Here is an 18,504-nt window from a genome sequence, read left to right as displayed (position 1 = left end):
TCCCCACTTCAATGGGGAATTTTTTTTTCTTCGAGTTCGTCTTTCGCTTCTGAAAAAATAAATTACTCGAACGTACAGCAGTTTGCCGACTTCCTAGTCCATCCACTCATTCAACTGATTCATCCGAGCAGAAAGACAGAAGAACGAAAAGATCCGCAACTCGTTCCGTGTCTCCTCAACACTTGTGCATACATAAAATATGATTTGGTGAGACGAAATTGAAAATTCTGCTAAAATATTTTTTTTTGCTATTGTTAAGCCCACATTCCTGTGTCGATCACGACTTTATTGGCTCTTTGGAAATGTCCTACGATTTTATGCAGGAAACGGTACTTTCTACAATACCGTATCACTAAATATTCCGCTGTAATACTCAGATATAAAGCACAAGAGTCACTTTTCAAGGTTAATATTGGATTTCGTGGACAATCAACTAAGAATCACATACTATGAGCGAAAAATGAACTGAATTGAGGAGTAACCTCTTGAGTTTGTTAGAATGGAAAAAAGTCACCCACACTGCAAGATGAAATCTACTTATTACTGAATAAATAAAGAAATAAAAAAATAAAAAAATAATTTTAATTAATAATAATAAAAATAATTTCTGAAGATTAGGATCACTTAATGCTTGTATTCGATGCTTGTTCATTTTAAAATCGTATCGTAGAGATTTACACTAAATTACTAAATTGTCGCTCCTGGACGTGTACATAGTCTCAAATCTTCGATCGTGGTACTGTTCAAATATTATATCTACGCAGGTTTAATGAGAACTGTACGGATCGTGTGTAGCGCAATTGGTAAGAGGTCGTGCTACGACTGTACGATGGTTCGAAACCACCCTAGGGCCAACGGAGGCTTTTATTTTTTTTCCGAGTCGATAAATAGGTGTCACACTTGTCTGGGAGGACAAAAACACTGATTTTGTACGTCAGCTAGCTTCGGGAAGTCATTGTATGGACTAAACGGGTGCTCCTAGATCTCAAATAAATTATAATTTTTGGATTCTACTGTATCGGGCTCCTGAACCTCGATTGAATTAAAATTCATGGATTCTACTGTATCGGGTTCCTGAACCTCAAATAAATTAGAATTTTTGGATTTTACTGTATCATTTTTGTTTTTTTTTCTCTCATTCTGATCACAACACTTTTCCCATTAACTCGGCATGTGCAATATGTTGTTTAATGTGGCCGAGAACGTGAAATATCATTTTCCTGGCCAGGTGTTTCTTGTTTGAGCAGAAAATTAATATTGTGTTTGAAAAACATGATGACAACATGCTCCTTCTCCCTCACGTAACTCGTCATGTAGGATATTGTGGATCGTGTGTGTGTGGAAATATCATTTTCTAAGCCCAGCTGTTTCTTGTATGAGCTGAGAATCAATGCGATTAAAACAACTATAAATAAAATTAATACAATTATGTTTAATAATCAATCAAACAAAATTATGATTTTACAAAAATACAAACTATTTTACAATTATTTTCAATGAAAAATCAATATTATGCTAGCAAAATCGATCAATTCCCCGCTTTCCCAACCGAGATTCGCGAGCAACTCTTCTTCAGAATCGAACGTCGATCGAACTTTGAGAAGTGATATGTATATGTAATACAATAATAAGTAAAATAATAAAGGATAATGCTACAAAAATTTGATCTTCGCTTGTTTACTCATTGCCTTCAAAAAATGTTTGCACTAATAAAAAGATTTGTTAACCCTTTAAAGATAGCACCAGTGAGCCGCTCACTTCTCAACGGTTATGCTTCTGTTTTAATTGATTGGTATTGATCGTCCTTAATAAACAACAGCTAACATTTGAAGAATAACCGTTGAAAAAGTTAGGTTAAGAAAGAAAGGCTAGTCTTCAGTAATTTTCCAAATTTTAAAAAGTTTCTTGCACTTGATGGGGGTTTATTATCTTTGAATGATAATACATAAAATATTACAAATACGAAGAATATTTTCTAATATTACATACAATATAAGCCAGGAGGTATGGGCCAATATAGAGGCAACAGAAACGCAAAAAGAAACGCTGCCGTCAGTATATTAATTGTAATACGGTAATTCGATTCGTAAGTAAAAGTAATTTTATAAAATGCCGGGAAGAATGTTGTAATCCTGATGTTCAAGATGGAAAAGTATAACATTTTGGTTAATTTCTTCTTCAATCTTTAAGGCTTCCTCAATTTCCAAATAAAAAAGAACAAATCAATAAAAATAACAATATAATTGAAAGGTAACTTCACGTTTTTGAAATGGAAATAGAGACCAGTAGCTCCCTTTTTTCACTTTTTCGTCCCCGATCCCCCATTTTTTCGGGTATTGACCCATTGACGAGTTTCACGTATCACCAAGTACGTGGAATCGTTGAGCGAACCTGACGCAGGCATGACCCACCCATTTTTTTAACTCTCGAGGAAGAAAAACCTAGAAAGCGGTCTCAAGGAGAAAAAAGGAGACTGAAAGAAGTTCGAATAAGGTCCCAACGAGATGGGACTTTCTTAAAATAGGGATAAACAAGGTCTTTTTTGAAATGAGATCTATTTTCATTGGTCATTCCATAGATCAAAATAGAAACGTGGACGTGGTGGAGGACCGCCATGAGAGCCGATCGATGTTTTGTTGATCAAAGTGATCAAATAGCAATCGGAATGTTCGTCTATCGATAAACTTCAGCACAAAATAAGATGTTACATTGATTTTAGATGAGATGAAAGCGTGCTTATTAATTGGTTTTATCGATCAAATAGCTTGATAATAAAAGATCAAATAATCATATCATCAATCGATCATATAGTAATAGGTCAAATAGTTAGTGTGTGTTTTAGTGAGTTCTTAAAGTGGTGTGCCTGTGTTGATGTGAATTTTCAAGTATTGATCTGGAAATCTCTCCTGAAACGAAATGAATTCTCTAGAAAAAATCAATTTGTTTGCAAAAAATCAATCTTATTAGAACACTGCTTGTGCTGATCCTTTTTGAAGGTCCTCAACCTCTTGAATGATCTAAAATCCTACAGAAAATTCAAGACAGAGCTGCATGTGGAATCAGATAACGGCCTAACCTACGCATAGATCACATACACTCATTTTTTCTACACAATTCGTGATCGATAACTGGATAACGTGGTCGATGGGTGGACTAAATATTGAAAAGATGGAAAATTAAGAAAATTAAGTCAAATAAATTTAATAATTAATATTAAGTGATTTAAAACTAAGAAATTAAGGAAATATGTAGCTCGAAATGAATGAAATAAAGGAAATAATAAAATAAAAATAAATAATAATAAAGAGCAAACCATAGAGTTTGGTTCCTGCAGAATGAATGAGTGACGATCCCGTAAAGCTGGACTTCATCTCATATAGGACAAATATAAAGTGTAAATGGGGTGTGGCAACTTTTGAAGAAAATTTGAAAGGGAAAGTAAAGTGGAACTCACCCTACATCTCGGTTGGCCCTTCTGATTTGAACGAGACAATCGATTCATTCGATCCTGTGATCGATCAGCCAGTGATCACTACTAGATGGTCGAATACGATTAATTATAATCAGCATGCAAATTAAAATTGATAAATTAATTAATTGCAATTAAATAGTGGATTGATTCGCTCATTTCTAGCTCTAAAGAAGTCGATTTGCCGAAACGTTATCCAATAAAATCAATTAATAATCTCGTATTTACCCCATCGAAGATCAATACAACATTTTAATATTTAATTCAATGCGGATCAAAATCATCAATTAATCACAATCATTCAATGCAAATGCTCTATAAACCTTGTGATTGTTCTCTACCCTTACATCGTCATCCTTGAATCACCGTATGGTACCTCAGGTAATTATTAGGTACCACACAATTTTCATCGTTACACAACTTTTAGGTGAATGACGATGAAGGAAGGGGCTGAATTAGGAACAGATTTTACCACAAGGTTAAAAAAATTTTCATTGTGAAAAAAAGAAAAGATAAAAGAAAAAAGGAAAGATAAAACATAACAACAAAGAATTGCTGCGTATTTGTGTTAATTAATTATTTATTCATTTTTGTCTATTGATTTATTTGTGTTTGTATTTCAAGTACTCATTATGAAAAAAAAAACGACTGAAGAACAGTAACAGAATTCAGGAAGATTTGAAATACTCAGTGCTTTTAATAGTCCTGAAATCTTTTCTAAGGAATTTACCATTTTTATCTTTCTCTCCAGAAAAAAACAAATAAAAAAAACTAAGTATTAATTATAAAAAATGAGTTCTGGCCTGTATGATATATTTATTAATATTTGTTAATATATCAAATAGCGAACAGTTAATTTTTTAGGCACTAAAACTCGAGCACTTAATCAAAAGTTTTTCAATTAAAATAAAATTATCTGGAGGTAATGACGAACGATGGTGAAAAAGAAAGCGTTAGAAATTATAAATTCCACGAAGATGTAGTAGAAAAAAAGGAATTTTAAAAGGAATTCCATTTTGTGCATGAGTATTGCATGAGAACTGCAGTGTCTGCAAAAACGTTCCTCAGTACTTCTCACTTTTTTTTCGATCCTCTAATTCTCTGCAAAAATTGCTGAATTCTTTGGAAGTATTTGCATACCTAGACACGAGTTTACAACGTTATTTATGTTATTTATGTTTACAAAACCACTTTTGAGTTTAATTTACTTCTCATTCATTTAAAGACCTATATCAACCTTTTCTCATAGATTCCAGATCTGATGCTCAGAGCATTCAGCTCAATAAAATGGGAATTCACCGGATAAAAATGCAATTCTCAGCCGTAAAGTTAGAATTTTTGCAAATGAAGAAATCAGATTTCAGAGTGCACTGAAATATTAAATTATAGAATCAGTAAAATGTAAAATCGTTCATTGCTTTCCCCGTTCAGGATTTCCTTTGTATTATAGTAATTTCCGCCTTATTCAGGGCAAAAATCATTTTATCGCATTTATTGCGCGCAGAAGATGCAGAAATGCAGTCGAGTGTTCCGTAAAAAGAGGATTAATAGGAGTTAGTGGGAGTGCATTCGTGAGGAGGGCACGACTTGACGATAAACCGCTGATGATTCCTCATGTATCATTGCGAGACGGTGTTCGGCAGCTATGATGATGGTGTGCTGGTTGCCGGTCGCCGCCCGAGGGGAGCAAGCTGGCTCATGATTCATCCTCCACCACCACCACCACCTCCACCACCGCCACCGCCACCGCCACCACCACCACCACCGCCATCACCGCCATCCCCCGCTGGTGGTTGCCAGGGTGCCCGACTGACTGACTGACTGACTAACTGACTGCTCCACGCGTTCGTCCGTCGGCTGCTTTCCTCCACTCTCCATGCTGCACATCCGATAAGGTCCCGCCTCCTCCCAGAGGGATTTGCGATTTGGTTCATAACTTCACAAGACGCTGCTTCAGTTTCCCTGCCAGCATAACCGAAGCTAAATCCCTTGTGTTGTATTGTTTTCCTTACTGCTTCCCGAGGCGCTTCCAAAACGAAGAGCCGAAGAGAATTGACTTTGGTTTCACACCGCCATTCGAAATTTCCCGCTTATTTCATTGGTGAACGGCCGACGACGCAACAAATTTGCTTTCGCCGCACTCCCGTCCCGTATTTTTCACAGCAATATGCGATTAGATCATCCGAAAACTTTCGTTGTTCGGGAGTTTTCCTCCATTTTTTTTCTCGGACAAATCGGAACTACTAAAGTAGTTTTTCTTTAGAATTGGTCAGAAGTAATTCTAGTTTTCAAGGATAACATGGAAATTTCACATTTTTCTCGTCATGTTATGGAAATCGCAAAAAGATATGACTCTTAGTGGTGGTAATGTGCTGAACATATTCTCAAATCCTAGTCATTGCTTATTTATTGTTTATTATTTATTATTCATAGTCATATTCAGGTAAATAAGAAGTATTACTCCATTTCTTGACTTTTTACTTTCTCTTTTATGAATCGTTGAAATTTATTTGTAATTGAGCGTAGTTTTTTTTTCTCGAAATCATCCTACACTAAAATTTCTACCATTGCATTCTTTTCAAAACCATTTATAAACAAAGCAATGTTTAAAAATAAAAAAAAATAATTTAAAGTTAAGAATTAGTTTGGAAACAGGAAAAACATCAACTTCAATCCGGTTTTCCGGTCATAAATAACTCTTTTTGTCTAATAAAATTTTCGATAATAGCTTTATGTCGTGATATGACAACAATTCAAAATTTCTTTTTTCAAAACTTCAATTCAAAATTTCAAAAATTGAAAAACAATAATTCAAAACTAGGAATTAATTTGGAGGCAGGAAAAAATTAAATTTAATCCGATTTTCGTCATTAATAACAATTTTGTCTGATAAAATCTTCGATAATGTCGTAATATGACGACAATTCAAGATTTCCGTAACACAACAGCGACCAAGTGTTCGTTTATTCAATCGAAGTAAAATACGTTAGCGTAAACGAAAGAAAATTCCCCGAAAATATAGGATTTATAGGTCCATTCTATTCTGAGTTTTTTTTTATGACTGAAAAGCCTCGAAACTCATGCAAGAAAGTCATGTTTTGACATATAAGGCAGTATCTTTTCAAGATCTTATTAACCGATAAAACCTTGGGTTCTCAGCAAAAGTAGAAAACATCCTTTGAGGCATGGATTGCATTTGGAAAATGCACAAATCCAAACTGAAGTCGCTCTAAATACAAGTTAGATTTTAATCCTTCTAAATAATGTTTTGCAGCAAAAAAATGATGATCACACTTCCAGAAAAAAACAACGTTTAGCTACTTTTTCCTCGGAAAAACTACTTTATTCACGCGTGGAGAAATTCAACAAAAAAAAAGAAGTGTTTTCACTTGCATTTTGCAAAACAAGCTGTGCGTAGATTTTGTTCCCACGGATTCATGAGGAAGTATAATTCTTCCGTAAATTCTGTTACCTGCTTTTGATATCGTCTAGTCACAATTTAGAAAAAAAAAATGCTTACATGAAATTCAGATTTGTATCGGAAAAGTTGATGGAAGTGATAACGCTGGTGAAAAATTATAAGCCTTCCGTGAATTCTATCTATCCTTTTATTTTACGATTTTTTATGGTTGCATAAAAAACACAGAAGCGCAAAAATATACTTCCTTTAAAAAAAATGAATAAAAATTGCTAATTTGATCCGAATAAAATACACTGATAATCACTAATTCCACGTTTTTCCAGGTTTTTCTACCAAAAAAAAGGACAAAACAACAAAAAAAAAACACTTTTTCTGTTTCTCGGGGAAAAAAATAAATGAATAAAGGTTACAGAATACAGAGTTTTGTAGAATTTAGAATTTTAGAACTATAGAAAAGAAATTAGAATAGAATTATAGAATATAGAATTTTGTAATTTAACTAAACTAAACTAAATTAACTGATAAACTAGCGAATAATAATTCAGAGTTTTTACTCACTTTCTCTTACATCTTTCATTATTTCCCATTTTTTCACGTTTTAGGTTTTTTTTTTTGTTGAAAGAATTTCAAAAAAAAGGTCATACTACACAGGTAATTCTTACTAGAAATGTTCTTCTGCTGAAAAATGTGTGTGTGTGTATTTAAAGGCGATTTGCGACCTCCTCTATTTGTCCCATGAATCGTTGTAGTCATTCGTCTTCCTCCTCTTAGCATTTTCGATTGTGTCCGCCTGAAATTTGCTCGCGGAGAGTCTTTCTTGGCCCCCCAACCACTGAGTTCTTAGCTGAGTGAGTTCTTAGCTGGTTTTCAATACACATGTCGACATGTGTGATAGAAGGGCACGTCATGACCGGTTTTTTTTCACTTTTCTAGAAGATTTCGTTACATATTTCCCAATAAAATGCTGGGATTTTTTATTTTATTTGGATTTCTATACATTTTAAGACATCCAAAACATTTCTAAGGATTCAGTTCAAAAGGAAACAAAAGAAAAAGAAAACATAAACGGTTAAAAACCTGCAAAAAAAAAGAAAGAATATTGAGGTTTTCGAGAGATTCAGCTACATATTTCCCCATAAAATGCTGGTTTTTTATTCCATTTGGATTTCTAGACGTTTTAAGTCATCAAAATATTTCTAAAGATGTTCAAAAGAAAACAAATTAAGATGAAAACAAAGGAAAAAGAAAACATGATCGGTTGAAAAACTGGAAAAAAAGAAATAACAAAAAAGAATACTAAGTAGGAATACGCATAAGTAGGTTGATATTGAAAGTAATGGATGAATAGGAATCGTTAATAATAATAAATTCATATAAAAATGAGCAATAATATTATTAATAATAATAATAAGTAATAATAATAGAAATATAACAAATGTATACGGAAGTCATATAATAGTAATATAATAAAGCAAAATGCAAGTAAAAACACTTTTCTTTTTTTTTGTTAAATTTTCCTGCGTGAATAAAAATAGTTTTTCCGAGAAAAAGTAGCTAAACGTTGTTTTTTTTCTGGAAGTGTGAACATCATAGTATAGTATAATAATAGTAATATAAAAATGTAATAAATTAGAACGAAAGTCAATTTATTTTTTAGATCATATTAAGTGTAAATAAAGAATTCAATTTTCACATTCATACCTATTTCATTTTTCCACTTTTTTCACTGTGGTCTCCCGGCTCAAGCCGTTTCTTTTCCCACTGGCGGAGATGAAAACAAAAAATTCTTGATGAAAGACAAAGATCATTTTGTCCTAGAGGTAACACGCTTCGTAATTTTTTTCTCAACGTGAATAAAAACAAACAGGTGAGAACAATTTCTCTCTATGTTTGTCCTCATCGTTAAATTTTTGAACGTGTTTTTCCCCGACGCTGTTCGGCTTTCTTTTCAATTTCTTAAACTGATTTTCGGAGGTCACATCCTCTCCCGCTCTCGTTTCTGAACCACTATCCGGAAAGTGAGGAGGGAGTGGATGAAAAAATATTTATAACTACTATTAACATAATATATTATTTTTTTAATTATTTATCATTATATTATTGTATTATTATATTATTATATTATTATTTATTTATTAGTATTTATAACTCAGGGTTTTAAATAGGGTACAGGGAGAAGTGGTCAAACGGGAACCACATAGGTTCGAAAATAATGACTCCAAAAAACGCATTTGTTACTCGCTAAAATGTAATAGTAATAGTAATAGTAATAGTAGTAGTAATAATAATAATAATAATAATAATAATAATAATAATAATAATAATAATAATAATAATAATAATAATAGTATATTTGTAAATGATACGTGCCATACTCTTTGATATCCTAATTTCGACCGGATTCGCTGAATATTTGTATCGAATTAGGATTGAGAATAGGATATTTTCTGTATGTTTACTGACCGAATGGAGTTGATTGGATCTTCGGCAGTTCGGCAAATTATGGAACATTTCAGAGAACAAGGAAATGGGGAATGCAATTTAGCATGGCTTCTTCTCGAACAGGAACATTATAACTGACTCAGAAAACAACAGCGATTCCATGGTCTGCCGGGAAAAGGGATAGGAAATTTCGTACAATTTTTACCACGTGATAACCCCGTGTACTAATGGTTGACCAATGGCTCAATGATCAATAATTTTTTTTTCCAATTTTGTTCCACTTTTAATATTCACATTGGTTTAGTGCTAATTATATATTATGTTTTTTTATTTATACACTCTTTATGTAAAGCTAGACACAGTAAAAGCGATAAAAGAGGGTTAGGAAAATTGATAGAAAAGGGGAAAAAAAGAAACCTGATTAGCTACTGTACAAAAAAACTCTGGAAGTTCCATATTTTATGAAAACATCTCTTATGGGCAGAGTTTTTTTTTTGCTTTTTCTCGTAAAAAGTAAGTAAAAGTATTCTTGATAAAAGTAATTAAAAGTAATTGAAGTAATTAATTAAAAGTAATTAAAAATAAGTAATTCTTAGCAAAAGTATTTGATGCTTCATGAATTTTTTTGAAAGACAAAAAAACTAATAAATAATATCCTGTTTCTATAGACCACTGAGAAATCTTAAAGGCATCACCCCACGAATCTGAGGTGGTGCAGATTTCAGAGGAGTATTCGTATACGGGATGGGAGACTACGGAGAGGGGGGTGATTCCGTCCATTTCTTGCTAATTGCCGTAAAAAACGGCCCGGAAGATGCGGCGCCGCACAAGACTGGCGCGCTCCAATCGAACCTCTTGTACAAAATGGTGCGCCAAAACGAATGAAGCCGTATCTTCCGGGCCGTTTTTTACGGCAATTAGGAAGAAATGGACGGAATCACCTCTCTCTCCGTAGTCTCCCATCCCGTATACGAATACTCCACCTGAAATCTACACCACCTCAGATTCGTGGGGTGATGCCTTTAACCCACTTAGGCATACATTTACCCACTACATATTTTGAGATAGACTTTTTCTGGTCTAAACTTGATGGTCATCAAGCGGAGAATCTACTGTATCATACTGTAGATAGACGTATCTACATGAACAAAAGGATAGGGGTTTTTTTACAGGAGGCAGTAATTCGCATGACTGACAAAATTTTCGTGGAATAAAATTGTATAGAAAAGTGCGAGTGAGAAAAAAAATTTATTGGGAAGCAATCGTAAAATGAGCATTGGAGCGCAGTGAGGTATGGAATATATGGCACCTTAAGGTTGTTGTAGGATTTTTTTGACAAAAAAAAAGGGGAAAATTGAGGTAAAACGATCAGCAACTCAATCAGATCTCCTCTCTCGGTGACTTTTAACATTCATTCCTGAATTACATATTTTGAGAATTTATCAACCTCTTGAAGGATGAATATTTGTTGTAGATAAGCTCTTTTTTTGAAAAAAAAATTAAGTATTTTGGTAGAAACTCAGATTTAACAAGATTAAGGACTTACCAAAAATTATTATTTAATCAAAAACTTTTAAAACTTTCAAAGAAATTTAAAATTTAATTAAAAAATTTAAAAAAAATTACAATCTTTAAGAAATACATAGTTTTGCGGTTTTAGATAAATCTGAGACGTTTCAGTGCCGATATTATTACTTATTCTATTTTAGTGAAACTTTTTTTTCAGGTTGTAGAACTCTTCGTACTGTGATATGTATACAATCATATGGCATGCACATCCAGATACCAAATCCTGCTCGCATGGACTTTTTTAGAATTTACTTTCAGATTTCCAAACCACATATCTTCATCCGAAATTTATGTCTTGAAAAGAATATTAGGTAATAAATTATTCTCATTCTTTTTTAGCTCGACGGTACGGGCTTCAATATGAGAAATCTACCACTTTTTATTTGCAAATATTTAAAGGATTTTTCTGATTTTTCTTCCGGATCCATAGCGATCGTAGTAGCAGCGAAAAGTGAATCACAGTAGGAATTTTCGGAGTTCTGGTTAAAATAATTAAATAGTTAAATAGTGAATGAATATTGAATAAATAAATTAAATAACAAATAATAAATAATAATAAATTAAATAATGAATAATGAACAGTTAAATAAAAGTAAAAAATAATAAAATAAACAATAAAAAATTGGTTTTTTCCAAAATTTAGTAGGATTTTTTCTGGAACGTAATAATCTTAATAACACTGAATGTATGTTAAGTTCTATTAAGCAGATTGTAACTTTCTATGACCGATAGATGAGAAAGGAACCAAATCCAGAGGGTTAAGTACCCATATTCGCACGGATGCAACATTTTCACCATTTCTCCACCCGACACAATACATCTATTGTTCTCGGGAAAATACTTCACGTGACTCTCTGGGGCTACGCGTGTTCCTTAAAATTTCGTGCCGCGCATAGCGACGCATAGGGACGGAGAATCTCAACCTCTAGCCGCTGTGTTGTTTGGCGTTAACAAAAAGGTAAAGCACGCACGAAAATTGGACACGCATTCGCCGTTAATTTGTGCTTTGAACAGCCAACAAATTCCCCGTTCCGTTCGATTCCGTTCATATAATTGGTGAAGGTCCCACGGAGGTGCCACGAGCGCGCTAGTTCCGTTCCTCAATCAGTTTCTTTCCCTCGGTCCCGAGCGAGTCGCTGAGTCGCCGAATCGCCGAATTGTTGTCCTCGACGGCTCGGCACTGGATGAGGTGCCAACAAGAGCTTTTGAGGAGATCTCATTTTCTATTTGAACGGTAGTTTACCGGACCTCATGTATTAACTCAGCTCACGTATTTGTTTATTATTATTTATTTATTTATAATAATTTTTTTAACGACGACGACCGCGACGACGATGACGACGACATGCGAACGACGGATTATGGTGACGACAACGAACTACGAAGCGGAAGATTTCTGCTAAGCTCATGGGGCGTGCACTTTCCTCGTTTTTTTTCATACGTCTCCGGATCTGCTGGATTATACGGAAGAGCCCCGTTTAAGTACGCATTCGGTAGTTTATGAGCAGTGTAAGCACTCGTATCGACGGTGATTAGCTTAAAATTTATCCTACTATCCATGGAAATGTGTATGAACTTTGCTGGATACCCCCCTAAAAACTCATATTCCAAGCAGTTACGCAGTCATATCTTTTTATTCAATCTCATTTTCTATTTGAACAGTAGTTTTCCGGACCTCATGTATTAACTCATCTCATGTTTTTGTTTATTATTATTTATTTATTTATTATATTGATTTTCCTTCCCTTTCTAAAATGAGGAACTGATAAAACGTCTATGCTCTTCAGAAATTTTGAAAATTCAAAAAGATAGCAGGAGAACTGTTTTTAATTGAATAATTTAATAAATATTTGGAAAAGCGCTGAAAATAGAAGTCATATTTTGGCCGACTCAAAAAAACAAACAAAGAGAGCTCTGCGCACGCTTTTTTTTTTGTGAAGAAAACCGCAAAAAAATTAGGTCATCTAGATATTTTTGAATCTAATTGAAAAATTGAAATTGAACAAATTAAAAAATTAATTGAGAAATTTAAAAAGTAGAAATTATTTTTTGATTCAATGTCATTACTCAGTGAATCGGCTTGCCATTTTAAACTTGGAATCTACAAAACCCCAAATATGTAATAAAATAATGAAATAATATACGAAATAAAATATAATAATCTGAAATGTAATCTCATAAGGATCCAGAATGGGATCGCTGAACAGTTGTTGTTTTTTTTTTTTGATGTGATAGAAATGAGAGGAAAAACTTCTCACGAGCAGTTTCGTTTTGCCTCGATGATTCCCAAGCGAGATTCGTTTCGATAGCTCTACCGCCTAACTAAACCTGGACAACCAAGGAGCGAGAGGAATCGTCGAGGAATTCGTCGGAAAATTTGCTGAAATTGATATGCATATTCTTTTTTTTCTATTATTTTATCATATTTTATTACAACTATTCCTACTCATATATTACATATCATTTTTCACTTTTGCATTCTATTACGTATATTATTATATTTAATGGTTTCACATTGCGTCATCCTCATAACGTCACCTTACGTTCCTTACGTCATAACTGGCGAAAAACATCATACGGCATGTTCGGACGAAAAACGTAAAATGTGAAAGATCTCATATCCGGAATAAGCGCTAAATATTCCATGTTGACTAATTCTTTCGTTATTCAGTGGCGCAACTTTTGGATTTACGTTTGTAAGAGACGTACTTATGGTTTCACAAGACTTCTTGTTGAGTAGATTTGCTTTAAAATATACTCGCTTTAAAAAAAATTAAAAATTTGACAATTTTATTTTATTTTACTTCGAAATTTTGAAAATTTTGAAAACGATAAAAATTTTGCTTAAAATCGACGAAATAGGGAAGATAAAATTTTTAAAATCGCAGTTCGAAAAAAATTTATCTAGATGAAATCCTAAAGGACTCTCTAAACGCAATTAGATATTGAAAGGTTTATTCCAAAAGAAAAAATATATATTTAACACCATATACAGCATATTTTTTTCCTCTATCAGATCCTTTCATGGGAGAAAGTTCTAGAAAGTTCGACCTTCCTTGAATCTTGGCATAGAGATTGCGACTTGTCGATAGTCTATCTTTTCTAACTATTTATTATTTTTCTCTATCTTCCTTTTTTTTTATCGTGGCTACTCTCAATTTCCCATTGGTTTCTACCCTTAAATCCTCGAAAAACACACAACAAATAAGAGAAGCACATAAAAAGGTGTGGTTTAAAGTCATACTTTGTGAAAAAAAAATCCCAGCGTTACTTTTACGATATGTTTGGTATTACTGTATATTCTACGCACGTAAATTATTTTACGTAGATGTTTCTTTATTTCTACTATTATTACGATGTGTATTTGTTACATTATTCCATATTTATAACATTTCTGTTATGTTTTGGTTTGTACTGGGACGAATCCCATTTGGAGTTTTTTTTTTCTTCAGGAAATGTCCTAGGTGTTTTAGGCCTAAACGCAAAACCCACCTAACCAGGGATTAAGCTAAGCGGACTTGAAAGTTTTTTCCTCCTGCTCTTCAGTGCCCGTCGGCGCAATTTGTGGATTTTTCTGCATTTGCAGACTTCAATACACACTTCCAGGAAGTCTATCTGTGAATCGTTGAGCGATAAAACTTCGGATGCCTAAGGTTTTATGAAATTTCATAAAATTCAGCATGGAAAGAGCACTTTTTACTTTACTTACTTTTTCTTTATCGATGAGATTTTTTTCTCAGTTGTAATGGGCTTTTTCGTTTCTATTTCGCGAACTTTTCTCTACCGTGGTGTCCAGAAACGTTCTCCATCTTTGTTTTCAGGTGAGATAGTGTGCTTAGCGAAGAGGATGGTTAAGTGATGCGGTTGTGTTTTGTGTATTTCACACAGGTAAGGGTATTTTTTCTTTTTTAACTCAAAAAACCTCTCTGGTTCACTATGGGTCCGCATGTAAAAGTAATTTCGAACCACTTTACAAGAAATTAGTAGTTCTTCCCGAACCTCGCCTGCCCTTCATATTTCGAAAAGAACAGCTCTTCCTCATTCTTGTCGCGAAAGAATTTTGAAAAAAAAATTGAAATTCTCGGATGACGGTGTTATCCCTTAAGGGTAAGGAAGATAAGGGTAACACTATTTTTTTCGGATTAAGGGACGGGGAGGAAGGATGGGTTCTTCTGAGCCAGAACAAGCTATAGGAAGCTAAATGTGATTGGCTGCCTAATCCACTCTGCCACGATCCACAAAATGATCGATAAAAAATCTATAAGACTCAAAATGATTGGTTATGGTATCTATATTGTACAGATATATTCCAACGATATTTCATTTTTTTTATGTTTTTATATTTTTTATTTTATATTTTATTTTTTTCGAGTTCATGATCTACGGAATGAGGAGTAATTCGTATGCCTACATATGTATATATAACACATAATAATAATCATAATAATAATAATTTAATAATGATAATGTTTCGCCGCGTTTTGTAATTTTTACCATATATACAAGGAATATTACTTTCGAAGTCTACTCTTTCACCACAATGGGTCCCAGATCAATCAATAATTTTTATTCTTTTGATGAAATTTTTGAAAAATTTTGTGAACTTGTAAAAATTATCGTAGAGATTATTTTGTGAAAAAAATAGAAAGCTAGGATGTACTTTATGTAATAGAAAGAACCACCACCATCACCTACTGTCATTCTCAGCTGTCACTGTGAAATACACACGGATTGAAGCGTTTTGCGTTTTTTTTTGGTTCTTTTTTTCGAACATTCTCGACATCCTGAAATTCCCTTTTTGTGACATTCTTCACGAACAACGAATTCGGATTATCATAAAAAATGTCGCAACTTTTGATAAAAGTTAAAGTTTAAAGTTTCTGGCGTTAATCAATCCGCTTGGGATGCGCCCCCACGTTCACTTCAATTCAGAATCGTTTGAGGTTTACGAACGTGTGTCTGGCCCATACAATGACTTGCGGTGGCTAGCCGATGTGTCAATCCCGTGTTTTTATCCTCCCAGACAAGCCTGGTACCAATTTATCGACCCCGGAGGGATGAAAGGCTTGGTGAGCACTAAGGCGGATTCGAACCTCCGATCGATTGTGCAGTAAGCGGAACCTCTAACCGCTGCACTACACCCGCCCTAACTTTTGATATTTCTATAAAAATCGTTTGTTTGGGATTTTATGACGAATGGAACTTAAAATGATCGAAAATGATACCAAGAACAGATCTTCTCCAAAGCGACTCCAGAACAAAATCAACTAGGAATTCCACTTCGAAAAATAATCTCAGATTTTTTTACTCATTTAGATTTCATCATAATTTAAAGATTTTAATATTCTGTTTGAAATATTTTAAAAAGGGAGTTTTTCATTTTAGCACTAGTATCCACATTAATGTTTTCAATAGTTTCGATGGTGTAATTCATATTTATTTTGTCTCAAATGCTAAGTGGTGCTGAATTTGTTAAATTTTAATTTAAAATTTTATAAAGAATCCGTTTTTCTTCCGAAAATCACGCGAAGTTCTACTTTATTGTAAAATTTTATGTTTCTTTCAAAAAGGAATTTTATTTTTATTTTATAAGCCAGTGTTGTTCCATTCCTTATTATGTCACTATTTTTTTACTATTCATGTTCCAATGGGACTAGTAAGATTAACGTTTTTGCATTTTTTGATTTTTCACAATTTTCTCATTTTTCTTTTTTCATTCCTTTCATTTTTTTCGAGAATTTTTGCCTGCTTTTCTCTCACGATGGACTTAAAAAAAAACTTCGAAAAAAAACTACGTATTAGTTCTTTGATACATTTTTGGCTTAAGGGTTTTTTACACGATTTTTTCCTTTTTTTCTGTTCATACCAGAAGAGTAACTTCGGATGGCATCGTGAATGTCATCGAATGAGCTGCGCAGAATATCTACGACCATGTCTACACTAAGCGGCGAGAATTGGTGCCATGGGAGTCGTGGCGGCGCTTTCGTTGTCGTGGCAGCCGAGCTCCACCGAGTCATCACGGGAAGATCCAGACCGATGAGGGACGTTTCTCATCTTTTTATGTTTCTATCTCTTGCCCCATATTTTCATTTGATGAATGATAGAAGTTAGTCCTCGTTTGATCCACTAAATTGTGCAAAAACCGCAGAAGCAAAAATGTACCAAAGAGCTAATATTTTTTCAATATTTTACTTTATTTTTAGCATGATATTTTCTTCGAATTTTTTTTTAGCCCATCGTGAGAGAAAAGCAGGGGAAAATTCTCAAAAAAATAATGACGGGAGCGAAAAAATGAGGAAATTGTGAACTCAAAAAAGTGCAAAAACGGTACTCTTACAGAAAATAACTCCAAAAAGACTCCAAAAACTCCAGAAAGTTTTTAATAGTCCATAGACTCCAAAAACATGGACTCCAAAAAGTTAGATTATAATAATTCAAACTTCCACCATAAGAAAAACTCCAACAAGATAATCTTTAAGAGAACTTCAACAAGGTAATTTTTAATTTTTATGATAATTTTCTAACTTTTCGAGTATAGCGTGGCTCCTTTCTCCGCTTCAACTGCAAACTACTTCATTAAAAATGCTCCTTGTGAACGCTGGGAGCTGGCAGCTCCGGAAAAGAGAACGAGAACATACGAGAGAAGCCTGACACGGGTGTCGATTATGACAGATTCTGCGAAAGCGCATCCCAGCGCAAAATTCCCTTGACATTTCCCCTCTTCAGGAAACTCACCAAGCAACCGAAAATGATTGGCGGTGGTTTGATTGTCGTTTGGGACACAATGGATGTGTGTGAGTGTAGGAGAAGGCGGAGAAGTTACAAGTTATTCGTTTTTTGCAAATCTTTTTTTCCTACTTGTGAAAAAATTTTTCAATTTTTTTTCTGGAAATTCTCTCAATTTAACTCAGAGGTCAACAATGTGATTATTGTCATTATCAGCGTCATGTAAACACTTAATGAGCAAAGTCTGAATGCCCCTCTTCCAGAAGGAGATAGGTTGCGACGCTAAAAAGTTCTCGAGCACTTTTTTGAGGTCATCGCGGCGTTGAAATGTTTTTTTTTGGCGCAGACCCAACAGAAATCTTTTTTTGGGGCTGTCTCAGGGCCTGGGAGAGGTGATTGTCGGATGAGATAAGGATCCAGGCCACAGAGAAGAACGAGCAAAGTGATCCAGTACAGACCCTCCAGAAATCGCCGCTTTACCTTTGCCGCGTGATGTCTCGCATTCTTATGAAGCAGTTCGACTTCGAGGGGTTTTCGGCGTTTTTCAAATCCGAATCGATCAGCTTCTGGAGCCGGTTCACGCAGAGATTGGCGTTGATTATCTGATTACCCTCACCAGCTTCTGGAACATAACATCTCGCGAATCCTAGAATATAAAAAAAATCAAAAAACGGGAGAAAAGATATGCAGAAGTCCAATAGTTTCCAGAAAAGAATCCCCGTATCCCTAGGTGAAAATCCTGAAAAAGCTATTGTTGAGATTCACGAGCGGTGCGCGTATTCAGATGGTCATTATTATGCGTGGTCGCCTCGTCACTCCACACACACACACACAAAGAGTCCCGTGTTCGCTGAGAGAGTGCGTGTCTACTCAAGCG

The 18,504-nt window shown here is 34.3% G+C and overlaps 1 protein-coding gene across 1 annotated transcript; it reads left to right on the top strand.

Moving 5' to 3' along the window:
• Positions 1-5,083: 5,083 nt before the first annotated feature.
• Positions 5,084-5,290, top strand: RB195_007998 (uncharacterized protein; the record flags this gene model as incomplete). The annotated part of the gene is made up of 1 exon (XM_064181943.1): positions 5,084-5,290. The coding sequence occupies one exon, from the start codon at positions 5,084-5,086 to the stop codon at positions 5,288-5,290; it is 207 nt and encodes a 68-aa protein (XP_064038695.1).
• Between the last annotated feature and the right edge of the window lie 13,214 nt (positions 5,291-18,504).

This window comes from Necator americanus, chromosome I (genome assembly GCF_031761385.1).
Source record: "Necator americanus strain Aroian chromosome I, whole genome shotgun sequence".
NCBI classification, from domain to species: domain Eukaryota; kingdom Metazoa; phylum Nematoda; class Chromadorea; order Rhabditida; family Ancylostomatidae; genus Necator; species Necator americanus.
Note: the sequence above shows the minus strand (reverse complement) of the source record. Positions and strands in the feature narration are given on the sequence as shown.